General features: G+C 37.9%; 1 protein-coding gene across 3 annotated transcripts in view; it reads right to left on the bottom strand.

The window, feature by feature from the left end:
- WDR72 (WD repeat domain 72) overlaps nucleotides 1-22,545 on the bottom strand; it is a 215,291-nt gene that overhangs the window by 178,694 nt on the left and 14,052 nt on the right. For 2 of the 3 annotated variants that reach the window (XM_032856425.1, XM_032856427.1), the window contains exons 2-3: nucleotides 4,814-4,978; nucleotides 412-518 (exon numbers count right to left, since the gene is read on the bottom strand). In XM_032856425.1, coding sequence (XP_032712316.1) covers nucleotides 412-518; nucleotides 4,814-4,966 — 260 coding nt within the window. In that variant the 5' untranslated portion in view covers nucleotides 4,967-4,978. Of the gene's footprint in view, nucleotides 1-411; nucleotides 519-4,813; nucleotides 4,979-16,301; nucleotides 16,305-22,545 lie in introns of all 3 variants that reach the window. The other variant, XM_032856428.1, reaches the window with a different exon arrangement.

Genomic DNA, 22,545 nt, shown 5'->3' with positions numbered 1-22,545 from the left:
TTACAAAACAATGAAGGCTTGGATAGGTTTGCTGACGAGCTCGAAGTGAGTTATTACATGAAAAAAGACAAGCACCCAGAATTTTCCGTTTTCAATTCTACAACAGGTGGCATTTGTCATTATCCTTTACTCAGTGAGGCTGACACAAGGCCCAATACACAGGTTGGTGTGTTTATTTTGGCCTTAATCCAGCAAGGAAAAAAAAAAGAGTAAAATTGGGAGACATAGCACTGATCACATTCCTTGGGATCATGATACAAATTTCCATCCACAGTCCAAATTTTCCTCTATTTAAAAGGAACACGATAATCACTAAGATTTCCTTCAGCCCCAGAATTCTGTACCCCATCATTGGTTTTAAAAAGGGAGAGGCAACAGAGATGGTCACCAAGTTGCACACATCTTACTTACCCATTTTCAGCAGCACTAACAATATAGGGCTGTTTCGAGAAATCCCTTGCTCTTGCCAAACATGTTACTGAAGCCGAATGACCAAATAGAAGTTCTTTAGCTGAAATCTGGAAATGACGAGGGTAAGCTTTTAAATAGCTATAAATTTTTGAAGAACACAAACATCACATTATGTAAGTATTTATAATTCTTATTAGAAAATCCTATTCCATTATGTTTTTGCTCTACGTAGCTTTCAGAAAAACTGATCTTTGCCATATCAAAATTCACAGAATAATAACCATCTAGATACAGGGGCGCTTGGGTAGCTCAGTCGGTTAAGTGTCTGCCTTCAGCTCAGGTCATGGTCTTGGGGTCCTGGCATCTGGCTCCTTGATCAGCGGGGAATCTGGTTCTCCCTCTCTCTTGGCCTCTCCCCACCATTCATGCTCGCTTTCTCTCTCTCTCTCAAATAAATTAAAAAAAAAAAAAACAACTTAATGAACATCTAGATACAGGAGACATGCTGTACACATTTTTCTTGTTTTTGGTTTTGGTTTTGTATCCATCATGAAACCTAAATAATCACCAGACCTGTTTTACAACATTTAGGTTTTGAATACAAATAAGTCAGTGTTGATGTTTATCATGCACAAAATGTGCCTCAATGGATAGTAGCATATTAATGAGCAAATTTCAGAATTCAGAAATGAATTTACAAAATAATACAAGGAAAATATTACCTTTTTGTAACCATTATAACCTTATAGTGACCTTATTTGGCTTCCTGCTTCAGAAATAGTAAAAATTAATTTTCCCACATTAAAAATAAAATTTTAACTAAACTGTTACTGAAAATGCCAATGTCTTTCTCCTGTACATGAATTTAAAAATATGGCACCAAGGGTTAATTCTTCCATTATCTCATGTGTGAAAGACGTGTATTGCTCGTTATTTTATAAAACAAGATTATGAAAATCAAACTACAAAACAAAAGACAAGCAGGATCCCCTCAAATGGAGGAGAGGCTGTCAACAGGGACTAAAAATTTAATTTGAGGGGCGCCTGGGTGGCTCAGTGGGTTAAAGCCTCTGCCTTCAGCTCAGGTCACGATCCCGCGGTCCTGGGATCGAGCTCTGTATCAGGCTCTCCGCTGGGTGGGGAGCCTGCTTCCCCACCTCTCTCTCTGCCTGCCTCTCTGCCTACTTGTGATCTCTGTCAAATAAATAAATAAAATCTTTTTAAAAAATTTAATTTGAATGACTAGACAATTTATAAGTAATAAAACTCGTCTTGAAGGTAATAAAAATCTATTTTCAAATGAATTAATATGCATTATGCTTTTTCTGAACTATGTAAACATATCCATAGATGATAAGTCAAACCGATGAGGACAAATTATAATCATTCTCTGCCTTCATCTTATTTCTATCACAATCAGAAATGCTTCTCTAAAGATCTGTTGTTAGACTAAATTTCCAGTGCTACAAAGAAGTTTTGTGGTTAATTAGAACCATTTACTTTATTCTACTTTTTTTCTGGGAAATCCAGTTGGTTCCATCTCAGGAAACAACATACTATCTTTCCCCAACATTACATTATGAAATACATACCCCTATGAATTTAATACCTTTCCATATATTACAGGCTAAATTAAGAAAGGAGTCAGGGCTAATCAAGGAGATTTCTTCCCCCGGAGAAAATGTGCTATGGACAAAATATCATAATGGTACTCCATTGTTTTGCAAATGGAATCCTCATTCTACTACTAAATCCCCACATGTAGTTAAATAAACTGTGACAATCATTATAATCTCTTCATTTTATCATATTTTGGAACTGCTGGAAGGAATAAAGAAAACAAAAAAAATCCATAATCACACCTACTCATTGTCATGATGTCATGATGAGATCCAGGAGATCTTTACCTCTATTCAATGGCTCTACCTCTATGACTCATCCCCGCCCCCCCCCCCACCACCACTTCAGAAACTTCCAATAGCACAAATGGGAGCACGCAACTTGATGAGCATTTACCAGCTCCAGGCACTGGTGCAACTGTGAACAGGGTTTAATGCCCATTTCACAGATGAAGAAACTGAGGCTCAAATAATATGACATTTGCTCCATAGGAAAGTTGGTAAATATCAAAGTTAGAATTGACCAAGCTCTCCATTCTTTTCCTGTGCACAATATTGCTCTTCTTGCTATTCTTCATCTTGCCATTGTTGTGTTTCTTTCTGAGTATTAAATAGGAAGAAAAACAGAACATAGCAATACTAAGGGAATATATCTGGGAGGTTATTCAGCTCAGCTTTCGCTATGCTTAAGGTGTTATAAATACCAGCAATCAATACCAGGAAAGACAAGTGAGGTAGTTCCTATCCTGAAACTTGGAGAAGCTCCTCACTGGCAGACCTCACTGAGAGGTCTTTGGGAGTCGGAGCCTGAGCCTGGAAGCAGCGTACATAATGCTGGGCATTGATGAGAAGCTTATGCTCCACTCCCCTGCAGCCTGCAATCCCACGCCCCATGGACAGGGAAAAAATGAGATTGTGTTCCCAATCCCCTGATAAATACTTGGGTACTCTGAGATGTCCGGAACTTAAATCACCTCTTTTCCCTTCCTAGTCTTATTCCCTAATCACCTCTATTACTTCTACAGATCGTGACACCATCATACCACCAGCCTCATCCATCACCCAAACCCCAAATCTGTAAGGTATCCTTAACTATTCCTGCCCCTCTACCCATACTCCAATCAGTTGCTTAGTTCTATACATACTTTCTTCTTAACATCTCTTCATTTTTCATCTCCTTTTCACCCCTTCTGTCAATGATTTGGTTCCTACTCAAAATCTTTCCTGACTAAACTAACGTAGAAGCTCCTACCATAGTCACTGCTCCTTATCTCTTCTCCCACTCCCTTTGGTAAGCCCTTCACATTAATACCAAATGATAGTCTCAGTCACAAATATGCTAATATAAGATTATGTCATCTCCTTGCATAAATCATCTCAAAATCCCTTAATACTGTCACTGCTTTTAATTAGCATGTGGCATTAGATCTTGCTAGCTAATTTTTTTTTTTTTTAATCTAAATCCCTCAGCACCTCAGGTACTCGGAATACCTTGTATGATCACATCAGTGCACTGCATCAGCCTATGCCCTTCCTCTACTATGGTGCAGTCCTTGGGACAGCCAGCACCAAGTCTTCTCATCTGTGTTTGAATGCAGGTACCTAGCATTCTGCCTTAACTTATAATATTTGGTCAATAAATGCACGTTGAACAAAGGCGAATAAACAGCAGGAATATATGTAAAAAGATACAGATGCTAGGATTCCAAATTTCTTAAGCTTATTGCAACCTACATAGTACAAGACAACTACTCCAGCTGGGAAAACACTATATTTGAAACATTAAAAAGAGTAGCAAGACCACTTAAGCCATTTAGAAGCATGAGTTTAAACTCTAAGAGATAATAAATATGAGGGCCACTTTTCGAAGCTCAGCTCTTGCAATAATACCAGTGCCTTCTTTCAGGAATGCTCATAAACACTGCTGAGCCAGTCTGCTAGGCAGTTCTTGGCAGTCCTGTAGTGTAACTCTTCTGTGATGGGAGATGTTAATTAATTACACTATAAAATAGAATTACAATTAATTGTTAATTTAGGTTTTAAAGTGACAAACTTTAAAGGCTAAAAATAGTCTTTGATCTTTAAAAGGCTTCTTAATGAGGGCAGTATACTTTAAGTACATCATTAGTTTAAATGTTCAAATTGGGTCCAGAGGCTGCTAGCACTAAGCAAATATCTATTCCAATATGTTAAATGTTTATGACTTGGGACAGGGACAATTAATTGCTAATCAATGGGCCAAATCCTAGGTGAGGTCAGGTTCTGAGACAGGAAGACGACAATAGTAAATTGGATTTAGAGCTTTTTGATGTGATCTTTAAAAATCACGTGCAAGCAGAGACCAAAAGAATAGCAAGAAGGCCAAACTGACAGAAACACCCAGATAATTAAGATATTACTCATTTAGCTAATAGCGGTTTTCAAGGGTGCCCTTTGTTTAGATTAATGAGCCATAATTTTTAGAATTATACTTACATGTCTGTAGTTCAGTTACTTAAACATATAATTCAGGATGTAAAAGGGTAAAACTCAGCATAGCTTAAAAGGTGCTAACACTCAGTTGGTAGCTAAGATTAGCAATATTCATAATCTGATTTTTAAATATGATCTTGATCCATCATATAGTACTTCATTTTCTCCAGATTCAGAAGTAAAACCAATTTATTGCTTCAGTGAGCACCTTTTTAACAATCATGCAAAACTCCCACCGTCATGGCAGGTAGAACCAAGTCGTGCTTATTTTGTGAGTACTGTCTGCCTCGATGTGAATCATTTTCACTAACCTTTAGTTCAGGTGAGAGATTCCAGAGGCAGAGCTGACCTTCTTGACTTCCAGTCACAATGGTTTGCTGGTCATCAGTGATCATGATGGCAGTGATGCTGTGCGGAGGGGCCTTCTTCCCCCAGAGTGCTACTGCCTGCAAGGAGGACCTCATGCTGAGAGGATCCTGAACAGAGAAGAAAGTGGACACAGAAAAGAACAGAGAAGAAAGTGGACATCATTCATAAATGTGGGGGGACTGATCATGTCACAGATAGATTTGCCAAGATCTAAACGCTGGGATGTATCCTTTCAGAGAAGGGGAAAAGGGTGCTTCCCTGACCATTAGAGGAGAAGGCAGTCAGGAGACATTGAAATTATCACACCCAGTGTTAATCCATCCAATGGCAATGACTTTTAGCCCAATTTGTGATTATTGATGCTGACAAAGGCAAAGGTAGGACAGTATACCCACTGCATACACAGCTGTGACTACGGGTGGTCCCGACTTGCTCCAAGGTCCAGCGAGGCCTCTCAAGAAGAACAGAGCTGGCTACACACTGTAATTTGAAGACAGCTTTGCATACTCTCTCTCCCCAAAAATGTCATCACCTCACCTGAGTAACAAATATGTGAACTTTGTGGTTAAGAAATAAGTCTTTTCCACAAAAACCATGTTTCCTAGTCTTCAAAGATCCACGTGTGACTCTCCTGATATCTGCAGTATTCACGTTCCACCCATACTACTTCTTTTTTTTTTTTTAAAGATTTTATTTATTTATTTATTTATTTGACAAAGAGAGAGATCACAAGTTGGCAGAGAGGCAGGCAGAGAGAGAGGGAGAAGCAGGCCTCCCTACCGAGCAGAGAGCCTGATGTGGGGCTCGATCCCAGGACCCCGAGATCATGACCCGAGCCAAAGGTAGAGGCTCAACTCACTGAGCCACCCAAGCACCCCACCACCCAAACTACTTCTAATAATAATTTTTATTTCATTTGTGTTTGTATTTGATCTCTTCCTGAACACGAATTTTCATGAAATTACTACCTTCATGTGTTAGTTACAAGGATGAAAATGAATACATACCTGTCAAAAAATGTTTGCCTGTGTCCAACCCACAATGATCTGAAACATACCTAGTGACATGTGGGTTACAGTCTGTGACACACTAAGTTAAATGTTTCCCCCATTCTTTTCTGAAATACAAATAATTCTGTGATGAATAATGCTTTAAGTCTTTAGAGTAGATTATTAAATTTCCTCTTATGACTAAATGGTACATATTTAGTCTCATTAAAAATGTCAAAAGAGGGGCGCCTGGGTGACTCAGTGGGTTAAAGCCTCTGCCTTTGGCTCAGGTCATGATCCCAAGGTCCTGGGATTGAGCCCCACATCGGGCTCTCTGCTCAACAGGGAGCCTGCTTCCTCCTCTCTCTCTCTCTGCTTGCCTCTCCCCCATCTTGAGATCTCTGTCTGTCAAATAAATAAATAAAATCTTTAAAAAAAAAAGTCAAAAGGTAAGCAAGGGGGGAAGATACCAAGCTTACTTCCCACGTTTGGCTTGAGAAAGTTAACAAAATGAAAAACTTCTGTCCTACAGGACTTCTGGTTCTGAAGCATAAAAAGGATAAACACCAAAATAAGTTATTAAATGTTATGGTACATATTATTTATAATGTTTGATTACACACACACACACACACACACGAGTATGCATTGACACCATTAGACCAAATTCGACGTAGGCAGTGCTTAACCCATACACTGGTTGCTTTCAAAATTTTATTTGTCATTGTATTGTTTGGTATTCAGTACCAGTTCCTGTTTCATTTCTTGGCTCAGTACACAAGTGGTCCCCAGGTACCATGAAACCAAGATTTCTATGGGAACTATTTGGAGCTTTGCACTTCAGACTATCAGGACCACACATATTAATCACATTACTAAGCTAACCAAAGAGTGGTGGTTTCAATAACTTGGACTTCTACTTCAAACACAGAGAATCAATACTGTGCATGCATGTGTATGCATGTGTTTGTGTGTGTTTTAATTGTTGCCTCATGGCCACAATTAAATAGGTCTAGAAAATTCCAAGCAATATGAATCTAAGAAAAATCTGAAATAGGAGCTGAGTCAGTTTACATGTTAATCCCCACTTAAGGACACGAAGCCTTCCTTACTCAATGAAACAGAATCTAGAAAAACTCCAACACTAGTCAGAAAGATAAGGAAGCTCATTTCCCAATCTCCCAAGAAAAATATGCCAAATCTCAACCACAAAACAGGTTTGGAATAAAAAATATTGTTATATATTTTTATATATTGCCAGAATCCCTACATGCAGAAATACAAGTAAATAACTGTTCTCAGGTCAATGGTACCAGTGGGACACCTCTCAAAAACACTACATGCTTATTAGAATATTTTCTAATATTTCAAATACTGAAATATCTAGAATTTCAAATTTTGAAAAAATCATACTAAGTGTTAAGAATGTAAAACGATTAGAATTCATACACTGCTATTGGAAATGCACAATGGAAAACAGTTTTGCAGTTTTTTCATAAAGTGAAAACATGTGCTCAGTACATTACCCAGTCAATCCACTCCTAGGTCTCACCCAAGAGAAAAGAAAGCAAATATTTATAAAAAGATTTCTACATGTAAGGTTTTATTAATAATAAAATACATAATATTTTATTTACAATAAAATATATAATATATAAGATAGATAAAATAAATTATTTATTTATTAGAAATAAAATATTTATAATATTTACAATAGCTAAAAACTGGGAAAAAAAGCTCATGTCCATCCCATGAGGTGAATGGATAAATTATGGTATAGCCACACATTGGGATACAATTCACCTATAAAAAGGAATAAACTCTTAATTTGCACAACATAGATGAAACTGAAAACAATTATACTGAATGAAAACAGTAGCTAAACAGAATAAATATAGTATGACTCCATTCGTACAAAATTCTAGGAAATTCAAATTACTTTAGGACAACAGGAAGCAGATTAGTGGTTGCCTGTGGACAGGAGAAAGGGACAGGGAACACAGAGATTGCAAAGGAGAATAAAGAAACTTCTGATGGGGTGCCTGGGTGGCTCAGTGGGTTAAAGCCTCTGCCTTCAGCTCAGGTCATGATCTCAGGGTCCTGGGATCGAGCCCCACATCGGGCTCTCTGCTCAGCGGGGAGCCTGCTTCCCTCTCACTCTCTTCCTTCCTCTCTGCCTACTTGTGATCTCTCTCTGTCAAATAAATAAAAAAATTTAAAAAAAAAAAAAAAAAAAAAAAAAAAAGAAACTTCTGAGGATGGTAGACATGTTCATTATTTTGACTTCTGTGATTGTCTCACGAATGAACACATATGTTAAAACACATACAACAGTACACTTTCAATACATACATGTAGACATACAAATATACTGCATGTCTATTACACTTTAATAAAGATTTTTTTAAAAAGCATTTGGAAGATACTTTCACAACCAAGATTATATGTAGTTTTCATAGAAACAACTCCAGTGGCAAATAAGCTTGCAATCAGAAATTACAAATCAGCATGGTACTGGCATAAAAACAGACACATAGACCAGTGGAACAGAGTAGAGAGCCCAGATATGGACCCTCAACTCTATGGTCAAATAATCTTCGACAAAGCAGGAAAAAATATACAATGGAAAAAAGACATTCTTTTCAATAAATGGTGCTGGGAAAATTGGACAGCTATATGTAGAAGAATGTAACTCGACCATTCTCTTACACCGTACACAAAGATAAACTCGAAATGGATAAAAGACCTCAACATGAGATAGTAATCCATCAGAATCCTAGAGGAGAACATAGGTAGTAACCTCTTCGATATCAGCCACAGCAACTTCTTTCAAGATATGTCACCAAAGGCAAAGGAAACAAAAGTGAAAATGAACCTTTGGGACTTCATCAAGATCAAAAGTTTCTGCACAGCAAAGGAAACAGTCAACAAAACAAAGAGGCAATCCACGGAATGGGAGAAGATATTTGCAAATGACAGTACAGACAAAAGGCTGATATCCAGGATCTATAAAGAACTTCTCAAACTCAACACACACAAAACAGATAATCATGTCAAAAAATGGGCTGAAGACATGAACAGACACTTCTCCAATGAAGACATACAAATGGCTATCAGACACATGAAAAAATGTTCATCATCACTAGCCATCAGGGAGATTCAAATTAAAATCACATTGAGATACCACCTTACACCAGTTAGAATGGCCAAAATTAACAAGACAGGAAACAATGTGTGTTGGAGAGGATGTGGAGAAAGGGGAACCCTCTTACACTGTTGGTGGGAATGCAAGTTGGTGCAGCCACTTTGGAAAACAGTATGGAGATTCCTTAAGAAATTAAAAACAGAGCTTCCTTATGATCCTGCAATTGCACTACTTGGTATTTACCCCAAAGATACAGATGTAATGAAAAGATGGGCCATCAGTACCCCAATGTTTATAGCAGCAATGGCCACAGTTGCCAAACTGTGGAAAGAACCAAGATTCCCTTCAACGGACGAATGGATAAGGAAGATGTGGTCCATATACACTATGGAGTATTATGCCTCCATCAGAAAGGATGAATACCCAATTTTTGTATCAACATGGATGGGACTGGAAGAGATTATGCTGAGTGAAATAAGTCAAGCAGAGAGCGTCAATTATCATATGGTTTCACTTATTTTTGGAGCATAACATTTTGGAGCCTGAGAGGAGGAAGAGCTGCAAGGAGGCAGAGCGGGGTTGGGAGGTGGGGGTGAGTCGGTCTCCTCCTCCCGGAAACAGGCTGCTGTTTTGTGCGGGCTCCAGCCTCGGGCCCTAAGGAAGCTGGCGTGGAAGGCTGGCCCACCCTGGCTCCATCCTCTCCTGAGCTGGGCCTGGCCTCAAGAGGCTTCCCGAGCTCTCCCCACAGTGTCCGCAGCTTCCCGTTGTGTCTGGGTGTAGCCAAGGGCTGCTGAGGGGAGCGAGAGGCTCCCTGTACCCCCTGCTCCCATTTTCACCTGGAAGAACCACCCCCCCACCCCCACAAACTGCCCTGGCACGGCAGCACCCCCAGCCAGGAAACTATGCCCCAGACATCTGTCGTCTTCTCCAGCATACTTGGGCCCAGCTGTAGTGGACAGGTGCAACCCGGCATGGGGGAGCGAGGAATTGGGGCCAGCAGCTCAGGGGACCTTGTTTTCCAAGAAGGACGCCTCATCTCTGGATCCCTGGAGGCCTTGATGGAGCACCTGGTCCCCACAGTGGACTATTACCCGGATAGGACATACATCTTTACATTTATCTTGAGCTCCCGGGAGCTGGAGAGATGGGAGATGGAGAGAAGGGAGTTGAGGGAAATTGGAAGGGGAGATGAACCATGAGAGACTATGGACTCTGAAAAACAATTGAGGGTTTTGAAGGGGCAGGGGTGGGAGGCTGGGGGAGCCATGTGGTGGGTATTATGGAGGGCACGTATTGCATGGAGCACTGGTGTGGTGCCTAAACAATGAATTCTGTTATGCTGAAAAGAAATAAAAAAATTTTAAAAATTTAAAAAAAGAAATTACAAATTATTCAAGAAGATAACAAACTATTAATAAACAGAACAATCAGTATTGTCAGAACTAATAAATAAGAGAACAGTATAAAACTTACTGTGAAAGAAGAACAAATATGTTAAGTTGTGATAAACTATTAAAGAGGGGCACCTGGGTGTCTTAGTCGGTTAAGCATCTGACTGGCTCAAGTCATGATCCCAGGTCCTGGAATCGAGTTTCATGTCAGGCTCTCTGCTCAGCAGGGAGCCTACTTCTCCCTCTCCCTCTGCCTACCACTCCCACTGTTTGTGCTCTCTCTCTCTCTCCTTCTGTCAAATAAATAAATAAAATCTTTAAAAAAAAAAAACTATTGGGGCACCTGGGTGGCTCAGTGGGTTAAGCCTCTGCCTTCGGCTCAGGTCATGATCCCGGGGTCCTGGGATCGAGCCCCACATTGGGCTCTCTGCTCAGCAGTGAGACTGCTTCCCTTCCTCTCTCTCTGCCTGCCTCTCTGCCTGCTTGTGATCTCTCTCTGTCAAATAAATAAATAAAAATCTTAAAAAAAAAAAACTATTAAAGAGACAGAAGAAGAAACTTGAAATCTTAGGAGAAAAGAAAGTCTATAGAAATATAAACAGGTAAAAGAAACAAGTACTACTTCTAAAATAAAATATAATCATTGGAATATAACAAAGTCAAGAGAATAAATAAAAAAAGACTCAAGTGAAGAGAGAATCAATGGACTTAATAGATAATTCTCAAGAAATTACACAGAATTAGGGGGAACCTGGGTGGCTCAGTGGATTAAGCCTCTGCCTTTGGCTCAGGTCATGGTCTCAGGGTCCTGGGATCGAGCCCCACATCGGGTTCTCTGCTCAGCAAGGAGCCTGCTTCCCCCTTACTCTCTGCCTGCCTCTCTGCCTACTTGTGATCTCTCTCTCTGTCAAATAAATAAATAAAACCCTAAAAAAAAAGAAATTCACAGAATTAAAAAGGAAGGAGTGATTAAGAAATATATGCTGAGTGAAAAAAAAAATCAGAGTTAAGACCAATGGGAGATATTAAGAGCTAGAGATGATAGAATGAGAACACCCAACATTTATCTAATACAAGCTCCAAAAAACGTAGAACCCTTTCCCTTCCTGGTTAGTTCAATCCTAAAACCATTAGGCAGAGAAAACATGACTGCAGTGTCAGAGCTCAGTAACGTGAGGAGGGCATCTGTAGAGGAGAACACGTATAGCTGGAGCCCAGAGAGGATGAGTTAAGATGCCCAAATGTGGACATCCCCACGGGAGATGCACAGCCCAAGCAGAGAGAAAAGGGACAACCTGTGCAAGGCCGTCGCATACTGGGTTTTGGAGCCTGAGCAAGAAGGAAGGAGTTCACACCATGAGGATGATAATGGAAGTGGCCCTGGTGTGGAGAATCAGAAACCAGTCCAAGGTGAGAAGTGTGTTTGTATGGAAGGGAGAGCCAGTGTGGAGCCCAAGCAGGGTGACGATGGAGTTAAGGTTGGATAAGGAGGTACTGGCGTAGGGGAGTCAGAGGATGGGCCAGGTAAGGTGAACATATATTTACAGGGATGCCTTGGAATAGAGTATGGGAGCCCAGGAAGGATAGGAAGGCATGCCTGCTGGGGGACGTTCAGCATGTCCTGGTGGTATGAGGAGGGGTATTACCGAAAAGTGTAACCAAGCACAGGGAATACAGTGGCTGAGCAGACGATTCACATCTAGGGTCAGCAGACAGCTCTATGAGGGATGAGAAAGCCATATAAGGATATGAAGGACATCCAAACAGAGAGCAGGGCAGCAGCATTGACAGAAAATTGGTTCCATTCAGAGTAATTGATTAAATAATTACTATGTGAATAGGATAACAGGAACCAGGTTTCTTACTATCAAAGAAGAGAGTTGGAAATATAGAAAGGAAGAAAACTAGAACAATCCCTGTTGTATCACAATGGAATCAGGTATTGGTATGAACACACACATACACACACCCTCGTACACACTTCTCATTTCTGTTCCCTGACAGCTTAGGAGCACCAACACTCCCATAGCAACAAGCTCACTTAGCATCTTCTAAATACTATTCTTTACTGAAAGGAACCAGTCTTTCTTGGGAAACTGGTTGATGCCAGGGCTGGAGCAGGGAAAATACAAGATGATATTAGTACTTGTTATTGTTAAGAGCAAGGAAGTACTCAGAGTGAGGGGATATAGCAAAGGGACACAGAAGCCAGCTTAAACGGGTGCCCACTGGCCAAATTGTGGACAACAGGAGCATCAAAGTGCATCATGCTACAAATAGATTGAAACTCATTGAATAAAATGGGAAACCATGGGTTCATAATGATAGTTACTAATTACAAAGGAGATAAAAGAGCAACTTCACACAGGAAGAGACTGGCAAGTAATGGAAGTAAAAATTATCAGGATGGGGGAGATCAGATTCACGCGCCACCCAATAAGATGCCATAAGAAGAACATGTGTTCCTGCAAAAGATGTGTGACCTGAATCCAATCATGATGAAGAGAGCCTGAAAGACCCTATGAAATAACTGACCTGTAGTTTTCCAAAAAGGGCAGGTAAGGTCAAGAAAGTCAAAGACTAAGGAATGCTCCAACTAAAAGACTCAAAAGACATGACCACTAAATGCAAGATATGGGTCTCACCTAGATTCCCTTACTACAGCAGACATTACTGGGATCTGGGACTGAATAGTAGTTATATATCAATGCTAATTTCCTTCTGAAGGGTTCATTGTGATTGTGTAGGAGAATATCTTTGTTCTAAGGAGTACAAACTAAATTCTTAGAAGATGGAGTGACAGATTGGCAATTTACCACTAGGAAGTATCCACAAAAATAATTCTGTGTACGATACCTACTGTTTATCCTTAAGTTTGAAATATTGTTTAAAGTATATATTAAAAATTAATGGGTCTGCCATTTCCCAGTATATTTCAAAGATAGGAAAACTTAGATTTAAGAATCCAATGTATTAAGAAGGATTAAAATAGACATAAAGGGACACCAAAGCACATCCTAGAGAAATTGCCAAAGCATGAAAGAGATAAAACCAAACAACCTGAAAAAGGAACAGCAAGTGTGCTTGCTCGAAGCAGATCTCTCCACAGCAAAATTATGGCCAGAACTTACTGGAATATTACCTGTAAAGTGGTGAAGGTGAATGTCAACCTAATTTTTATACTTAGCTATCACTCAAAGTGAGGGCAATATTTTTCCAACAAATAAGGCCTGAGAGAATACAGCATTCACAGCCCATGCTGAAAGAATTACAAAAAAGATATACTTTAGGAAAATATATATTAAATCAAAAAGAACAGAGTAAAATGGAATTCAGAGGCAATGATGAGCAATGACACTGGTAAATATACAAGCAAATCAAAACGAGCACTACCTGAAAAATAATAATATTAATAATGATGAAAATGATTAATTGGGGAATCAAAGCGATAAGCTAAAATTCTAGAAAAGAACATTAAAGAAGAGGAAATGGATCATTCTAATATTCTTGTACATGTGGGGAGTGAGCAGAAATACTTTAAATTTTCTTAAGGTGAGAATTCATGACAAGATATTAAAAAAAAAATCATATGTAACTTCTTACCAGTAGATTGGTAAAAGGAAATAAAGAAACCAATGGAAGAAGAAAAAAAATTAAAGCAAAAAAACACAGAAAATAGAAAATGCAAAAATAAATGGTAAATTCACATTTAAACAAAACAGAATTTACAATAAGTAGATGAGTTAAACTTACTAGCTAAAAACCAAGGATTTTCAATGATAATATAACTTCGTATATCCTATTTATAAAAAAATTCGTGAAGTATTTACACAGCAAGATTGAGAATAAAGGCACAGACAAGGCTTTACCAGGCAAATAGTAACGAAAGAAAACTGGTATCATAGTGGACAAATAGTCTTTAAGGTAAAAGTATTATTGGGGTTGGGGCACCTGGGTGGCTCAGTGGGTTAAATCCTCTGCCTTCGGCTCAGGTCATGCTCTCAGTGTCCTGGGATGGAGCCCCGCACAGGGCTCTCTATTCAGCAGGGAGCCTGCGTCCCTTCCTCTCTCTCTGCCTGCCTCTCCGCCTACTTGTGATCTCTGTCAAATAAATAAAATCTTAAAAAAAAAAAAAAGTATTATTGGGGGAAAACCATTCATTATATAGTGATTAAACAAATTATTCACTAGAATGGGATAATAGTTTCTACTCTCTAGGTACCCAATAGCAGAGCCTCAAAATACATAAAACACAATCATGCCAAACTACAAAGAAAAATCAGATAGATATACTATCAAAGAGGAAGATGTCATATATCACAATCAGTAATAAACAGATCAAGCAGACAAAAAAAAGAGAGGGTATAAAATACTTGAATTTGCACCCAGATATTAAATAAAAGCACATTTTATTAAATCATGCACATGACATTTACAAAACTCCTCATGCCAGACCATGAAACATGTCAACAAATCCCAAATGATTAATATTATATAGGCAAAATTACCTGACCAAAATGAATACAAATCTGAACCCTCCCTCCTCAACACATACACATACAGACAAATGTTTCAAATGCTCCCTTTCTAAATATTTGGGAACTAAATTATATTACATATGTTCATATATATTTCCATATATATGTTCATATATGTATGTATATATGTTCACATATATATATGTTCCATACATTTATATCCATATATATTCTAAATGTACATTGGGCTACCAAGAAAACATAATACAAATTAAATATTATTATTTTTTAAGATTTTATTTATTTATTTGACAGAGAGAGATCACAAGTAGGCAGAAAGGCAGGCAGGGTCGGGGGCAAGCAGGCTCCCTGCTGAGCGAGAGCCCGATGCAGGGCTCCATCCCAGGACCCTGAGATCATGACCTGAGCCGAAGGCAGAGGCTTTAAAATCCACTGAGCCACCCAGGTGCCCCAATACAAATTAAATATTATTAAGACCCAAACACAGAGAAAACTTTGTATAGTAAATCTTTCCAGATATATGTTTTAGATTCGAAGTGAAATTATAACCTTAAATGCATATATTAGTACAAAAAATTAATGAGCAAACATCCAAATTAAAGTTTTATATAAAAGATCAAGGTAAATACAAAGCAAGCAGGACAGACAATACCATGCATTAATATAATAATATATTTTAAAAGGAAATAATCTATAAAAGCAAAACACAGTTCTATGAAAGGAGAAATAGTATGAATAAATCTATGGCACATTTGATAAAAGAAGAAATTAAAAACACCAAAATATATATATATATATATATATATATAAAGTAAAGAGAAAATGATTGTAATAAAATTAATATTTTAAATGAAAATATAACTATATACTAAAAACTTAGAAAGATTAAGTGAAATAATTTTTATGTAAATATAGATCACTGGAACTAAATGGACATGAAACAGAAAACACAAATAAATCCATGACCTTAGAAAAGGTGGGGGCGGGGGGAGGGGGTAAATTACACACACACACACACACACACACACACACACATACTCTTACCCATTTAAGCAAAAAGTTTATATTAGGGTGTAATCTTGAGGAATTAGGAGGCACATTCATACATATGAAAACACAGAGGGTATACCGTCTAAGCTCTCCAAATTCTCCTGAGTAAAATGACAGCTCACCTAACAGCTCACTTGTGTTCACATCAGCAGAATAGAGAATGAGGGAGCAAGAAGCAAAGAAAGTGGGAGCATAATGATTCCCAACTTAAAAAAAAAAAGGCACAGAAAAAAAGATAAATCATAGCAAAGATAATGAAGACCAAAACCCCCACAAAACCTGTTATTCAGGCTGCAAAATCATGGGCCCAAATCTCCATCACTCCCAGGACGGTTATTACACATCACGGCAATGACTGGCTGAATAAAAGATGATGAGGTGGCCAGTATACTCTGCTTAAGAAGGCAGAAGAGCAGGGTGCCTGGATGGTGCATGGGTTGAGCACTAGTCATGGTCTCAGGGTCATGAGATCGAGCCCCAGGTCGGGCTCTTCACTCAGCATGGAGTCTGCGTAAGACTCTCCCTCTGCCCCCCCACCAAGACTCTCTCTCAGATAAATAAATCTTTTTTTAAAAGGCAGAAAAGCGGGAAAGAGTAGTTTCAATAATTTGAAGACAAAGGGTTAAATAATAAGTTTCACCTACCAGGGAAATTCACAGTGGGAGCACAGCTCATTCCCCTGAACAGGAGGTAAATGTGATACATGTGACGATCACAAAGCTAGTAGTGAGAAGAACCACATGTGTGTGTTTTAACATTCTGTTCCTAAGAAACACTACTCCTAACTCTGTGTTAGTATTTGCGGCATGGCTTCTAGTATTACAACAAAAATCACCATCTGAAAATCATTTGCACTTTGGCCTCACTCTTAGCTTACTATCATGTGCTTCCGAGAACTAAGAAGTGTAGAAGAGGGAGTCCTCAGGGTCACACTGTTCCAAAGGAAACTGGGCATTTTGTGTCCATAGACAATGTGTGCTAAGCTCTTGTCTAAAGGACTCTCTTGTCACCTTTTCAATCTTACTTGCAAAACTGGAGTCAAGGAAATCTGTCTTGACTGCTAAGCAGAATTGTAGCAGAAACAAATTTGGGGAATATTAGCCAGGGAATTAATACATTTGTAATGATTAACCATCATTATGCTGACAATAAATAATTCCTGGGGTGAGTTACTTATACCTCAGTTAACTCTGGAAAATTAGCTTCTCTTACTTGAATCATTGCAATGTTGTCTACTCAATAACCAGTCACGTTGTGTTATTCTGGTTTCCTAATTTCCCCTAACATTATCTGCTGTGCAGTGATGTCTCCCTAATGAAATGAAATACTACTGCAAGGAGGCAGAGCAGGCCTTGTTAGTACAGTACCTAACCCATAGTGGGTACTTGAAAAATGTCATTTTAAATTTAAATAATATTATTGTATTATATGATTTTGATGCTTCTTTCTCCTATACTCTTTGTGAACATGGGAATCATTCCTCAATCATCCCTCAATCCCTAAACTGCCTGAATCACAGTGCTTTGAACATCAGAAAACAATAAATCTTGCTTGAATAAATTATTTTCTTTATCATTTTCCAGCTCTATATTTCAAAAGCAGAGTTTATTAAGATCAAAAAACTTCAAGTCAGGTTAGACTTAAATGTGAGTCACTTAATCACTCTGGCTCCTGTTTTCTCATCTCTAACCTGGAAAAATGATAATGATACCTCAATCAGGGTTATCGTCAGGGTGAAATGAGATCATGTTTATAATGTGGACAACAGAGTGGTATTCAGTAAATTACCATTATTGTTACTTTAGTGCCACACATCCGGATCATGGCAGAGTTACCCATGTATCAAACTTTTTCACCATTACACTTTTGCTTTACTTTTATTCAAATTAAATTCATTTCAAATTCACTAGATTCTAAATCCTCCCAAGGCTAGGACCTCTGTCTGCTTTATCCATTGACATATTTTCAGGGCCCAAAAAAGGATTTAGGACAGGTAATTATCTTTATTTCCAGATTATAAAGTTAATATATAGTAAAATGACACTATCACTTGCACTGCCTACATTTCAGTATTCTTATTTTTTTTAAAGATTTTATTTATTTATTTGACAGAGGGAGCATGAGTCAGTAGAGCAGCAGGCAGAGAGAAAAGGAGAAGCAGACTCCCCACTGAGCAGAGAGCCCAATGTGGGACTCAATCCCAGGACCCTGGGATCATGACCTGAGCTGAAGGCAGACGTTTAACCGACTGAGCCACCCAGGCGCCCCCTATTTCAGTATTCTTATGAAGAATAAATTCAATGATATAAATAAAACCATATGGGTCTTACGGATCATTCATCTAATCCCTCTCATTTACAAGTCAGCAATGAGAAATGTGGTCTAGATAACTCTTCAGATCACTTCCAACCCAGAGATTCTGAGAGTCTAAGCAAATTGTACAGTAAGAGTAAGTAACTGATTAAAGGTTGTATATCTCAAAAGTCACTTTTTTCCAAACTTTTTCTTTTTCTTTTTTTTCTTTGAAAAAAAATTTAAAAAGTAACTCCAGAAACTTAGTGCCTTTTTATCAACAGGAGGGAGAGCAAATCCACAACTTGAGACCCTCTGCAATTCCCCATAAACTGGTAATCAAAAATAAACCTCAAAGGAAAAAAAACAGTCTATTGTAGAGTCTCTAAGGGATACTCTGCTATAGAGGACAATATTGCCCTATTGCAAATAATTACATGTCTACATGAGTTTTAAAAGCTTTGAAAAGTGATTACAAATCTCTATCACAGCCCTCAATTTATAACTATCATATTCCAAATTTGAGTGCCTGAATGATAGTTCGGAATGTCTAAATCGTGACTACGTATAGATGTTTACAAGCATTTAATGACTTTTAAATCTGATCTGTTTAAAAGCAATTTAAAATAAACACTTCCATTGGAGAAAAAAAAAAAGTGACTTCAAAAACAAAACAAAACAGAACAAAAAACACTTCCACTGTCAGGGATTAAGTTACAGACTGTACTAAAGGGTAAATAAATGTCCTTCATTTGGATCTAGTCACAGTACCAAGTACAACATTTTATATTTTTACACTTTTTTTTCAATGCATATAAAGCAATATGATCAATATTTCATCTATAATCAGTATAGTATGAAAATAATCACATAAACACACATACACACACAAACGTACACCAAACTCTAATCTCTAGTGACTCAAATAATTTCTGCACAAATTTTAACAGCAGCCTACCCAGATATCACAATGGATTTCCAGGATGAGAAATGAATGGCCTTCAAGAAGCTCACAACCCACAGTTTTAAATTCTTTGGAAAAACAAAACACATGTAAATGACTCTCTCTCTCTCTCTCACTCTCTCTCTCTCTATATATCCCACCAATGTCATAAAGTGGCTTTAATACTTTGTAACAAGCACTCTAGACACATCCAATTGCTTATGAGAACACAGAGCCTGAGTCGTGACCTATAGACAGAGTTGATGTTTCAACTTCCCCTTCCTTTTGATTTTTGTCCCCTTCTTCAATAACGTATAGTCTCTCAAAACCCGTTTTATATATATATATATGTGTGTGTGAGTATATATGTGTATATATATATATATAAAATTTTGTCATTTCTGAATAGTATAATGAAAAACATAATTTTGAGGAATCTAGTAATTATCAAAATGTGTATTATAAAGCTAGTTTTGATACAGTTTAAATATATACAAAGACAAATTCAATTTATAGCTAACTGAAAAAGAACATAATATTCAATTTAAACATGTTTTTTACGTATATAATATTTAATACATTAAACTCTAGGTATATTTCAAACAAGACCAAAACTACTTTCGTGACATATTTAGATTTCCTACCTTGTATGGTTAATAAAGTCAAACTGTTTGTTTTTTATAATTTCAAGAACATTTTGTTTCTAAATAAGAGAGATTTCAGACTGTTACTTACAAATGGTTTTTAGTCATTGGAAACACATGATGTTTGTGACTATATTATTCCCTAGGAAAAAAAAAAACATACTCAGTGAAATCGTTGTAATTTCCTCCTTTTTATATTTGTTTTCACATTTAATATCAATTAATATTAACATAATACTGATTTTTAAAGTCCTAGTAAGAGCTGGATGTTCCAGAGAAGAATCTTTATCAGATGAATGCACCCAGCAGAGTCAAGAAACACTTTGTAGTGAATATGTAGAATTGCTACTGTTTTCATTCTCATTGACACAGGATTTCAATAGTAGAATTCTCTGTGCTTCTTTTCTGTAACCATGACAGAAATTAAATAAATCAGAACTTCCCAGCTGTATACTATGACCCATACTGGGTTGTGAATATTTGATAAGGAGGGGCAAGAGAAATTGAAACCCTCAACCCCGTATGTGTACAAAGATAATCATTTTCTGTGTTTATGCTTTGACATGAAAAAGTGAGAAACACTGAATTAAGGAAAATTTGTCAAATAACATAAATGATTTAAAGCTGTAGAAGGTCCAAGGCATTACAGAGTTTGGAAAGCCATACTCATAATTAAGAAATAAGCCTGTTTGATGGAAGCAGCCATGCTGATGGCCACTAACCATGGCACGAATTCACATGATGTGTAAGTACCTGGGAACTCCCAAGTTGTTTCATTTTTCAAGGGAAAATGTTTTTAAGTGATATTGTTTTAGGTAAAAATAGCACAGGATGCTATTTTTTTCACATTCTCACTCCAACAACGTGAGCTTCCTAATCAGCTCCCAAACCCACTGGGGCTCTTAAATCACCAGGGGGTAGAACATCTGCAAATGTGTAAATTACAGATGACAAAGGATGGGTATGTCTTTTCATTGTTTGATCCCTAGTCCCTGGCACAATGCTGGTCTCATATGTGACATTCAATAAATAGTCCTTAAATGACTGTGTTTCATCTTAAAACTGGAGCAAGATTTTACTATAACTAGAAGAAAATTAAAGGATGTGGAGTATTTTGCTGATGAGGAAGCAGAGGAAAGGTGACGTGACTTTCTTAGAACCAGTCTTCTTATTCTGGTAGAACTTATATTTTGGGGAAAGTAATCTCCCTGGCATCCCTCTTTGTTTGCCACCCAAATGGATGGAAATAATACAATTTCTCAGTACAGGTTCATCATTAGGTAATATTTAGCACACCATCATCTCCATTAACTTAGTTTAAAATGGTTTATTGTGAAGAAAAGAGGCAAGAAAATAGAGTCAGATAAATCTTGGCCTCCACCGCCTTTCAAAGTTGGGCTTTTCTCCATAAATACGATACCTAGCAAGTGTAAGAAAAGACAACACACCATTATAGCCCCCTTTCTTCTCACCGTCATCTTCTTCCCCATAACAATTTGTTTTTATTTCTCTGACTTCTCTGGGGCTAGCAAGATAATGAGTATGATGCAAATGTGGTTTTGTGGCTGGTGTCTACTGGACACTGGAATTGTTTACCTTGTCATAAATAACTTCAGAGACACGCCCAGACACTGAGTCTCTGCCTCAACAGCCTCAAAGATAGATACAAATCTCGAACCCCTTGACTGAGGACCACCAACCCAAAAAATACAAATGATAAAGTCCTCAGTTACTATGCATGAATTCTGAAAATAATCTCCTGACTAAAGTAAACATATGTGAAGAAAATAAAAATAGTATATTAGTTAACAATCTAAGCTTTGGGATAAAGCAAATGTGGGTTTGAATCTCAGATCTGCTGCTTATACAGTTTTATGACCTCTCAGAATCCCATCTCCAAAGCAGAGGGGGAGCCCAATGGCTTCCTTTAAAACTCAATATATGGGAGCTAAAGAACTTAAATAAATTATTTCATGATTCTTTCCTTCATTTTAGCCCAGAGGGAGTTTTGCTTCTAATTTTAGGGCTTAGGTTAAAGCACTTGGAATAGTAAAATCCATCAAATTGTACACTTGAAGTGAATGCAAATTATTGTATGAAAATTTTTACCCTAATAACGTTTAAAAAAAATAGAGAGCTTAGAGATCAGAATAAAGTAGTTTGGCCAACATCACACAGACAGTTAGTAAGTGACAATAAATGGGGGAGGGCAAACAGGGCTTTAAGAAGGAACAAGGAGTAAGACTAGAGAGAAGTAGTAGACTACTACTTCTGCTAGTAATGGACTACTACTTCTAGTAGTAGTCTACAAGTAGTAGACTAGAGAGAAAGTATCTGGGTGTCACGGTAGGCCACAGTTGAGAGCTACTTTAACCCCCAGAAACATGAAGCAAGCAGCCTCAGGAGTCCATAGGAACCAAAGGGTTCCTGCACAGCTGGTCTCAGCAGAAGCCTTGTCTGCCAAAACCTGTCTGTTTGCAGATGCTCCTGAAGCAAAAGGTCTTATTTTATCAACAGATTGTAATCAGATCACTCCTTAGAAAAGGTTAAAAAAAAATGTTTCTACTAAGTCAAAGACTGCCCCAGGCGTATTTAAATAACACATAAAATTCTACTTGGTCTACCCAGTGGAGCTTGACTATTTTAGAATTAACCCCTAACCAACATCAAAGCCAAGTTCCTCCAAAAGTGTTATTATTGAGTGATTAACAGCTACCTAGG

Source organism: Lontra canadensis, unplaced genomic scaffold (genome assembly GCF_010015895.1).
Source record: "Lontra canadensis isolate GAN:19392208 unplaced genomic scaffold, GSC_riverotter_1.0 scaffold12, whole genome shotgun sequence".
Lineage (NCBI taxonomy): Eukaryota > Metazoa > Chordata > Mammalia > Carnivora > Mustelidae > Lontra > Lontra canadensis.
This window is presented reverse-complemented; position numbering and strand designations above follow the sequence as displayed.